Below are 12,311 nucleotides of genomic sequence, written 5' to 3' on the forward strand. Positions count from 1 at the left end.
GTATTATTATTTTATGTTTAATGCACTATAATATGTAAAGCTCTTGTTGAAAATTAGTGAAATTCTAAATAATTTGCAACGGAGGACGAAAATTTGTGAAATTATATTTGGAATTATGGTTATTTCCATTCATTCCTTCTATTCATTTTTTATTCCAGCAATAATTTAAGGTCGAAAAAGATTGAGAGACGATAAAATAAAAACTTTAGACTTTATATAAAATGTTTATTGATCTTTTAAAGATTTATTGCACATTTCTAGTTTTGTAATGTCTTTGGATAGCGAGTAATGCAATTAAATAAAATCGAGCTATTTCGACCTTCCAAATAAATAATTGAACGCCTAGATTAAAACGTATTGTAATTAAGAAAACAACTGTTCCCATCTCCGTCTCTGTTTTTATGGTACAGGAAAAGCGATAGCAAAAGCTACGAGATTAAAGGTACAGGAAAAGACAAATCATTATATCTGTCCTTTCTATAAAATTTCCATAATATTATAAGCTCGCTGGCAACACGATTAACAAATTAAAGACTAATAAAGCCTTGTAAAATAATTATTTAAATAAAGATTGGATAGAGATAAATAATAATAGATATATAATGGTGAATAATATTGTAATAATTTTAGTCGATCTTATTTAAAAATATTATATTAAATAACTTCCAAATTCTGGTACACAATAAATCATTATACATCGCGTAATATTTTGTAAATATAAAATAGAATGAAAAATACCTATTTCATATTTTGTACATAACATAACCATTTCCCATCAAATTTTCGACATCAAACTTCGAATGAAAGATTAGAGAGGCAGAGAGGGAGAGAGAGAGAGAGATGATACAGACAAAGCGCAGACTTCATTTACTCAGCCTTCCAATTCGTAAAACTTTAGAGAATATAAACGACGAAATCTCCGCTTTTTAGAAATGAAGAGGACGGATGAACATTATTATTTCGAGCTTGTTTTTGTAAGTCGCCGCAGTAGTGCACTTAGCGGCGCGTCGACGCGACATTGCGTCGTCATTGCTCTGGGATTTGACGTGGGTACCGCCGAATCCAACAAACGACCGTAATGCTCGGCCACTGTTGCCGATGCCCTACATGATCCCTCTCAAGACCACAAGAAGCATCCCCGAGGGTACCGGCCGATCGACCAAGCAACAACGCACATCGACAAAACAACGATTTACTTTCAGCGCCACATGCAATTGTCTGTCACTTCGTATCTTTAAACCTGCGATACGCCAGAGAAATTCCACAATCGGTAATCCTCGTTTCCTTTTTTTTTTCTCTCTCACTATTTATGCTCGTAATTCCGAGGTCTGACACAATACGATAAATATTCAGATTATAAAACAAAAATATTCGGGGAAGATTCGACTCTCCTGTACAATTTATTCTTTCCATTTTATAACTCGTTTTTTTTCTCCTTTTTTTATACCTTCGCAATATAATTTATAGATTTAGTTTAGCTTTTTCATAAAATCATCTGCTGAAATTCGAAATTCCAGTGACAAAAACGTGTTTACAAAAAAAATTATTTACAGTTTAAAAATATTTGAATATGTTTCGAACATTCATCGAAAATTTAATATAAGTTGTCTCTTTTTTAATTTGATTTACATAAAAACTGATTCGTATTGTTTTTATTTATTTTTTTTAATTTGAAATCTTCTTAGACATGTAACAATTTCTCCTTTACGTTATTATTCCAAATGATCTCATTTTTTATATTATTTGTTAAGAAATATAAAGTCTCAATAATAGATTAGGTTAATATATATATATATATATATATATATATATATATATATATGATAAGAAAAAAGATATGTCGAGAGAGTAACAATATAAAAAATATATATATATATATATATATATAAATGATAAGAAAAATGATATGTCGATAGTGTAACATTATAAAAATTAATTAAAATTTGTTTATTTATCATAAATATAAAATTTATTGACACATTTAGACATGAAAATAGAAAATTAAAAAAAATGATCTATTTATTAAAAAACGTTCAATACATAAGAAAAAATAAAATAAATAGAACTTCTTATTTGAATAAAATTATAATTATTTGTATATATCGCATATAAATGTTTCATTATTCGTAAACAATTATAATTAAATTAGATTTGATAAAAAAAATGATAAAAAATTTTATTGCAGTTTGGGGCCATTCGACGACAACGTAAGATTTAAACAGTGCTTATCTTGTTACTTAAATACATATAATATAACAATGCATAAAATTTTTATAACTCTAAAAAAGAGAAATTGTTAGAAACGTAAAGTATGTCAAAAATGACAATTATAATGAAGTGAATAGAAAATATTTGGAAATTGTTGATAAACGCAGTTTTTCTTCATGACCAAAAAAAACCTGTAGTTACTTAAGGTTCGCGCGACAAAAAAAGAAAGGCCTACTTAGCATAATTATCGTACAACACTTAATGATACGATAAAAATCATATATATATAATAGTCATTATTAAAAAGTTAGGAGACTCTTAGAGAAATTAATAATGCTTCATAGTGACTAGAAGTATGAATATATTCATCCACGAGCACGCGAGAGAATTGATGATAAAGAAAAAAGAAAAACTTGAAATTTGTTAATTAACAATAGTAAATTATATTTATCGGTAATTATAAGGATATTTATTCGTTGAAGAATTCAAATGGTTAATATTATATGATACGTAACAAGAGTTATGTGTATTTGTGTTAAAAGAATTGGATTCATTGAAAATAAAATGTTAATAATTTGGTGTGTATGCCTATATAAAAATATATGAGAGAGAGAGAGAGAGAGAGAGAGAGAGAGAGAGAGAGACATACAGACAGAGACGTCAAAGAGACAGAGACAGAGAGAAAATATGTAATCAATTTGCAAAATAGAAGAAAAAAATTATTAAAAATTTAAAAATTCTTGTTTACAAAAAAATTAGCAAGTCTTATTTTTACTTAAAAATTTATGAAAGCGAGTTTAATATTGATTATATATATATATATATATATATGTATATATATGTTTATAATCTATTAGATAAAGTTACAATGAAAATACTATTCCATTTTCAGATGAAAATACACTTATGTTAAATCTCTTTTATTATTATCAACTGTTAATTTTCCATTATTGCGTTAAAAAGTTATATAGGAAAAAAAAGTAATGTGAAAGAAACGAGGGAGAAAAGAAGAGAATGCAGTGAGGAGAATAGAATAAGCAAAGAGAAAAAATAAAATGAGAATATATTCAAATTAATGAAATTATTTGAGAGCATATATGACGTATATCAGCGAATCTTAAGATTCATGATTTATGAGCATTGGATCGTACAAATGTAAACAAATAATTTATTAAAATATTTGTGTTTTAGTTCCCGAATTAATTGCTTTATTTCTATTTATAATATCCCATATTCCAAATGAATATTACAATTTATTATATGATTGTAACGAATTTAATATAACCTTATGATTTTTCGAATCAAATATTATTAACTTCATTGTTTAAATAAATAAAAAATCTTTACAATATTATTTTATTTGTTTATTACTGCATTAGAGACAAATTCCAATTGAAATTAACTCAAATATCATTTATATACTTTTGTTTTTCATCAAATCATACTTCTCAGAATTATAAACTAATTAAGTGATAAGACCTTCACAATTGTTCTAGTATAAAAAAATTTATAATCTAATTTTGACAGCCTTTTATCTCTAACAAAATGTTACGCATGCAGCAGAACAGCTAGGAAATGATCCTGAAGAAGCAAGGAAATGGTGTACATTAAAAATTGCCTGCTGTAGAATGAATAATATAAATGAAAAAGTCCTACCAGTGAATCTCAGTAATTATTAAAAATAAAATATATTTAAATGATTTATACAAATTAATTTGCAATATATCATAATATAAATATTAACTCTCTAGAAATTTTCAATAAAAATTAATAAATATGAAAACTAATAAATTTTTACGTGAAATACAAGTTTTCAAGTTAAATACATATTTTGCGAACTTTGTCTTATATTATATATACAAGTATTTAATAATAATAATTCAGTCATTTCAGATTTTAATACTTTTACAATATAAATATATTTTTATTTATTATTAAATACTTTACGTACATAATAAAACACTTGTGTAAATTTATAATTAATCCCAAATATCCTTTTTTTAATATTATTGTGTAGTATTAAAGGAACTCTCGACGCATATTTTTAAATATATTTATTTTACAAAGTAAGCCCAATACACTTCTTTTGTAAATAAATCAATAATAATTTTTTTATTTTTACTTGTACTCCATACTAAATGCTATATTAAGCACTTCCTTACTGCTATTTAATACTGTTACAAAAGATAAAACAAACATTATGAAAGAACAGTTTAATTGTAAAAAATATAATTGATCTCGTTACAAAAATTCGTATAGGATTTTCATTTTTCTCTTACTCTCTCTCTCTCTCTCTCTCTCTCTCTCTCTCTTCCCATCTTTCTAACATTGTCTTTTTCACTCCCATTTCTTGTAGACTTTCCCTCTTTATAATTATTCTAATGTTTTCATGTAACGTTTACATAATAAGTGTATACATATAGTATACATATAAACTAAATTCTTATATGCAACTGTATCTTATTGTTTCAAAATAATATTTTTTTTATCGTTTTTCATAATACCGTTATTGATAATTTAATCCATGTATGTTACATTAATTTTATTATATAATAAATATAATTTTTATAATAATTTGATTACATAAAGTATAAGAATTTTTCTCTTTCAAGCATCTAAACGTAAAATAGTAAATGTATTAAAAAGTCATACTGTAAAAACAATGACGAAGAAAAAAATGTAGAAACTAATAATATTAAAGGTTATTGCTGAAAGTGCGAAGTAGTTGAAACGAATACTCAATACTTGTGCTTCGACTTGGCTTACTTAACTTTTATGAGGTTGTTATAGATCTAACCTGTCTTATGTATTATGAGAAAATATGAAAGATCTGTCCTTATCTACTATCAGTCCTTAATGAAATATATCTATAATGGCTCGGAATAGAATGGTTGCTAAAGTTAAATAGCGCTCCCATATAAAATCGTAAAGACATAAATCGTTATTATCCTATATAATATCTAATCCTATATTATATTTTTCATTAAATCATTCTTATAATCTATTATTTATATATTGTTTTATATATCAGTTATATATCTTTAAATATTAGTCGACCAAAGATTTTCAATAATCTTCCCGAAGGGCTTCTATTTCTTGAGTGGCTTCAATCTCCTGACATATCTCGTTTTGGATCGCAATGATCTACAAAGAATCGAGGGGCTGTATAAGCAACTTTAAGAGATTAATTTCCAAAGGACCCGAACATTGCAACATACCTACACAACATATCGTGTCATTCGCAAATTGTTAGAAAGATGATTAGTTATTATATAAAACTGCATTTTCTTTCCTTCCTAATTCATATTCTTTTCTAGTTCATAAAGTAAAATCGACTTAAAATAGCTTTACTAATGAATTTAGTAATCGAGTTCCGGTAAAATGTATATATATATATATATATATGCATATATTCAATATTATTGATTATCCATAATCTGTGATTAACTATACAATATGTTATTAATATTATTGTTCTCGTACCCATTTTTTTTGTTTTTGTTTGACATTTTATTTATATCCAATATAGACTAGGATTTTATCAAATCGCTTAGATAATAATAATTAATAAAGATAAACACTTCAACTTTATTTTTATCGTGAAAATTTACATTTCCCAATTATACTTCACATATCTGTTGCAGCTCGTCAATATGGAAAAAAATATATGTGCTCGTGCGTTTGTGTGCGCGCGCGTGCGTATGCAGGTCATAAAAAATTGAATTTTTATTCACTGATTATACTAACTAGTAAATTTAATAGTGACAGCTGCAATTGAATTGAAGGAAAACTAAAATTTATTAAAAACATTTTAATAAACCATATGAAAGAGAAAGATAGAATATGATTGATATATATATATTGATATATGATTGATAGAATAATGATATCTACTCTACTGATAATTGCATCTAACCGATAAATTCGAGGCGGTGAACCGAAAACATTTAGCAACAGTTTTTTTATTGCTCTTTTGTCTGATTTACGAAGAGAAGGGAAAGAAAGAAGAGTAAAAGAATGTGGCATGAATCGAAGAGTCTCAAGTCGAATCAAGTCAGTATTTCTGAACAAATGATATCATTCACGATGCTAGTGGTGCCATAAGCAATAGAGCATTGCGATTGAAACAAGAGATAGATGAATTAATCAAAGGGTGGCATAGTATGCAGAAAATATACAAGAAGGGAAACTTTATTGTATAGTTTGAGAAAATTCAGCTCTGCCGCGTATGCACATATATTTCCTCAAACACATGTTTCGTATTATTGCATGGTAAATGTTTCATTCGTGAGAATAGAACATTAATAGCGTTGACCGATTGTTCGAAGATTGTAAGGGTTTAGTCTGTAGATAGTGGAAGTCGGAAACAAAGTCACAAATAATTCATCTAATCGAAAATATTAATACAATTGCCCCAATGGCCTTAGGGCAAAATAAATTGAAATTTATAATAGTCAAGTATGCGTTAACTCCCTATACAGCGAATGGGAATAATCATTTTTCAACATTAAAAAATGACTGCACGTGCCAGTTATTTACGGAAAGCGAATTTTTTTTAAAAAAAAATATATCTTTTAAAATTACACGATGCATGAAAATGATGGGCACCTCGAAGCCTCGTGACGTGCCTCTTGATCTCGCAGATGTAATGCATTACGGTGACGAGTGTCATGGAATTATTCTGCTACATTATATTTGATTTGTTTAAGGTCTCATAAGCCCTGACAAGGATAATTTAGCCTTTACGCTTAATCGGTTACGGAATTATGGTTTGGATCCTTCCGGGATTGGAGCGAAGTGGTCAGTTTAAGTCAATGTTCGAAGGGATCGTATATTATTGTTGAAGAGATGAATCGAGTTGATCATTCCCGCGACGGCGTTGACATCTTCGTAGGCTAAGCACACTGACTTCGCTCTTGCGGAAAAACTTAATTTTTATTATTCTTCCAATTGTCCGGCTAATCAAATGCAATAACTACTTAAAAAAAAAATTCGACTTCGACAATTTACCCACAAACAGTTCTTTATAATAAAATTTTTTTAATACTTCCTCATAAGATGCATTCCTTATCGGTTTAATTTTTTTATTTGATGTTAAAATTGGAAGAAAAAAATGGCTATAAAAATTATAAATTTTCTTTATAAATTATTAAGTTATTATACTTTAATGAGTATCCAATTAGTGTGAGTACAATCGGAGCAATTAAGTTCACTACCAAGATTTAATAAATATCCGTGTAGTAGTTTGCACGAAGATTAAAGTGTCGGAGAACCTCGAAATTTATGGTGAAGACACTATCAACAAGATCCAGTGCTTATCCAATCACACTGAGATGCACTTGGCCAATTTCATTATTCGTTGCCTAACTCTTCGTGCACACGTCGACGTACACGAGTCGAAGGTGAGATCAACTATGATTGGACATTTTCTTTAGGGGATGTTGCTTATCCTCGTAAACGATTGTTGGACTATTGCTTGTTAGAACTACGTAGTCCCCTCGTCCTTGTCACTCACTTGCGGCGGAAGTGCGTCCTTCCAATGTAACTACGCGAGGTCGCTTCACGGCTATAATCATCGATTGTTGTTTGATTGAGTTTCGGAAAAAGAGTGCGAAAGCTCTTTGGTCATCGATTTAGTATTTCTATGCTATTTTGCTTTTGATAAAACCTTTTTATTTCTATTTCATTTGCACTTCATTTTTCCTTCTCCTATGTTTCTAATTTTTCAGAAAAGTAAGTTCTTATGTTAAATAACGAGAGAAACAGAGTGATGCAGAAAATATGAAACAAATTGTAAAAATAAAATTCTCATATTTTAAAGTAGAAAAAATACTCGATAAAGACAATTAAGACGAATGACAATTTGTCACTCGTCAATATTAGAGAAAGATAATGAAGTAATTTCATGATTGTACATTCAAGATTGTTCGTACACGTAGAAGAAAAAAATCAAAATTATGATAGTTTATTAAATAAATGTGGTAAATGCAGATAAATAATTGATAAGTTTTTTTGCTAACAGTGCAGCAGCCCATAAACATACTCAAGTGCTCGCGTATATACAATAGAGAAGATGCAATCTACCGTCCTCCTCTTGCTTTTCAGTACTAATCCTCTCTCCAACACACACACACATACACACACATACACACAAAATCTCTCTCCTTCTTCCTCTTTGAATGTCTACCTCTACATGCACGATGTTACCTTAGGCTATGCACTCTCATCCTGTGCACTTCCATATACCGTCCTATTGCGCAAGTTCTACCCTTACCGTTACACCCTCGGTGCAGAGGGGAGAGGAGTGGAGTCTTTGACGGGCTCTTACACGAGTAACAGAGGTTGATCTCCTCTCCGATTGTCATACTACCGGACCTTCTCCATAGGATTCTAAGCTCCTACAGCTACGACCGCTGGTTGGTTCGTATTTTTATTTCCATTCGTTCTCGATCTGCGAATATTGATCGCTCTCCCTTATCCTCCCTTATCCAACGCGAGGAAATCCGATGTCACGAAGGTTCCAACTATGACCCTAAGAGACAGTTTTAACGGCGTCTTACCATATTTTTGGCAATGTAGCAAATATGTTATAAGCAAATAAATTATAAGCTCAGCTCCAATTATAAGCTGCTTATAATTAATCCCCGACTCTATGCATTACCGCCTACGTCATAACACTTGTAATTTTCAAGACACTTCAGCATTACAATTCACTTTATTATCTTTGCTACATTAAATTAGGTAGTATTTAATAAATCGATTAAACTATATTTTATATTTCTTCTTCATCACTAAGTATCTTAGATATTTAGCAGTAATAAATTTGTAATTAATTTAACGATCTTCGTCGTCCCAAAATAATTATATTATATTGTAATTCTATCATAATACAAAATATATAAAATGATTTAGATGATAGTCATTATCGTATGGGCTAGTGTTATTATTCAAAAATTTAGTAATTAAATTGAAATATACACAAAGAAATCTGATATCTGAAGTAAATAATATTATTACGTCTGTCTTGTTTAAATTATCTAAATATTGTTAATGGAAATCCGAACGATCATTCTAATATTAATTGAAAATATACAAATATAAAATATACAATCAAATTAGGGTTAAGATTATATAATTGAAGCTATATATTTTTACGTATGCATGCAATGTAATTACCTTGTATTTGAATAATTTTATAATACCGAATAAGCTTATTAATTATAACATTATTTTAAAAAATTATTCCTGAAAATTTTATAATCGCTTTTTTACTAGAATTTTAATTTATTAATTAAATTATTTTATAAAATTAAAAATTACATTTAGCCGTTTCTTATTTCTGAATAATTTCTATTTCTAAGAGGTTAATAGTAAAACTTGAATGCACTATCCATTAAAAATTACTTTATTTCATGTATATTCAAACTTGGATACTATTTTTATTTTATTGTTCAAATTTACTTTTAAGGAAACAATGCGTGAGACGACTAAAAGTAAAAAGTTCCATGTAGTTTTTGAGGAACAATTTTTCAACAAATGTTTAAAAGAACTTCATAGGTTTTCTTAAAGTTTATACGAATTCCACTTAATGCTTATTAATTTCTCTTGCTTATCTAATTTTTATTGACATGAAATTATAAATTATTATTATAATTTATTATTATTTAAATATTAATTTAAATGTTCAATTAAACACAATTACATAACGATAATTTTACCTAAATTTATTATAAAGTTGCTATCTATATTATAATTTATTCTATCATTAAACTATAATATGTATATATTTCTTTTAAAATAGTTAATTATCAAAATACCTAATTGTAAATATTAATTTATAGAATCGTTTCTTTTATTGGTGAGCTCAAATTTACGGATTTCTATCCTTTCAAGTTGGTAGACACACACGCGCGCCCGCACACACACACGCACGCACACATATGTATACATATTTATATTTATATATACATATATATAGTATATAAGAATGATTCAGGGAGAGTTAGATAGAGAAGGCAAATTGAAAAGATGACGTAAGAATAGAATATGGTAAGTTAAGCTATATAATGTAGAATTGAAATTTTAATAAGAAAATTTGAATTCCAATGGGTGATATCTCACTGATAATATTTAAAACAGATATAATTTATTACACAGCTACTTAAAATCAATTGTTTATATTTTATCAAAGGATGATAGAGAAAAGTAAATTTCACAGGAGCACTATGGTGCCTCATAAATTAGAAATTTGAACTATCATAAATTTATTTGTCATATTTTTTATTTAATATTTATTCAATATATATATATATATATATATATATATATATATATATATATAAGTATAAAAAGTTACTTTCATTAATTTAGAATTAAATAATTAGAATGATGTAATTAGAATTAAATTTATTACATATTATCAACACGCCGAATATTTCCTTTTCTATACTGTGAAAAAAATATTGTTCAAACAAACTCTCGAAATACCTTAGTTAAATATCCATTAAAATCAGACTATTTAAAGTGTTTGTAGTTACCTACATAAATATCTAGAATATTAGTTTATTACTTGTTAAATAAAATCTTCTCTATTTGTATAAATTGTTATTATATAAGGATTTTATAATTATTAATTATCTTAAAAGTATCGGGGAGAAATAAGTCCTTTAAATGTGAGTCCTTTAACTTGTCATAAAAAATTTTTAATACCATAACCATTCAAATGAACTTTTTAACTTTATATTAACCGCTTAATGATGAAAAATTATATAAACTTCCAATTACTGTAAATATATTATATATCGGTGCCATCTACAATGCATTGGTTGAGTGTATGACAATGTAATCCAAATTCCAACGTCTCTCACAGTTTTAAAAACTTTTTATGACAGCAAAATATTTGCAGAGTTAAAAGAAGCAAAACCAATATAATACAACATGAAAATTAAATGTCGTTAAAAATCTTAATATGATGTAATGTATTTGAAATACTTATTAATATATATATATATATATATATATATATATATATATATATATATATGAATTAAAGAGTTCATAATAAAAATAAAAAGTTGGTTAATGTTATATTGCACAATCATCGGTCCCTTCTACATCCGTGGCAGTTTATATTTTAACGCAAAGAAATTATTACACACTACATATACACGTTGATAACAATTATAAACGATTATGCCAAGAATTAAATCTATTAATATTTATTAATCAATCATGATACAAAAGTAATTTAATAGATTGATAATGAAATATGGAAAAATAAGATTTTTTCATATAAAATCAAAATATATAAGAAAATTAATATTATTTTTAGATAATTAATTATAATATCCCAATGTCCTTATAAACTATAATTTGCTATAAATTTAAAAATTTTAGTTAGGAAAATTAATAATATTCATAGTTCAACTTATCTAGATAATGTTCCATATATGTCGCTTTTCCTGCGTCAAAGGCATCAAAACTAATCTCTTTTGGGCTTCATTTATGTCTACTAAATGTGTATACAAATGTGTGAATTAGTCAAAATTTATGCACAATAATCAATTATTACCTTTATCTTGTTTACCCTCTTCTATTTATTTACTCTGCATATTATTTTTTTGTAAACAATACAGCATTTTTTTATTACTTTATACAGTAAATAATATAAAGACTATTATTTTGCAAAATATTTTAATATAATATAAGAAATTGGTCTTTATATATTCTATTATACAATACTTAATAGGTAAATATTGTACTGCTGTTTAATAAATAGCTTTTAATATAACTTTAATAAAACTTTAATATACCAAATAAAACTTCTTGCGCAATTAAAAAAAAAAAAGTTTTAATATTAATAAATATGAAAATATTGAAAAAATTATGTGATTATGACATAATATGTTTAATTTTACTATTAAACATATTATGTCTATCGTTCGATTGATTTAAAAAACACGCGTTCACATATGCATATATATATAGCTAGTAGCTATTGTATAATTTAAAATAATAAAAGAAGATAATTTATTCAAAAACACGCTGACTAGAATATTTTATTCCATGACTATTAACATTATTGCAATAACATTTTATTGCGT

At 26.9% G+C, this 12,311-nt stretch overlaps 1 protein-coding gene across 2 annotated transcripts in view; it reads left to right on the plus strand.

Moving 5' to 3' along the window:
* The window catches only part of LOC105363067 (pleckstrin homology domain-containing family G member 5-like), an 82,454-nt gene extending 81,069 nt beyond the window's left edge, over nucleotides 1–1,385 (plus strand). For both annotated transcript variants that reach the window (XM_011500640.1, XM_011500641.1), the window contains exon 15: nucleotides 931–1,385. In XM_011500640.1, coding sequence (XP_011498942.1) covers nucleotides 931–936 — 6 coding nt within the window. In that variant the 3' untranslated portion in view covers nucleotides 937–1,385. The remainder of the gene's footprint in view (nucleotides 1–930) is intronic.
* Nucleotides 1,386–12,311: the final 10,926 nt, after the last annotated feature.

The sequence above is a fragment of the Ceratosolen solmsi genome, unplaced genomic scaffold (assembly GCF_000503995.2).
Source record: "Ceratosolen solmsi marchali unplaced genomic scaffold, CerSol_1.0 scaffold27, whole genome shotgun sequence".
Lineage (NCBI taxonomy): Eukaryota > Metazoa > Arthropoda > Insecta > Hymenoptera > Agaonidae > Ceratosolen > Ceratosolen solmsi.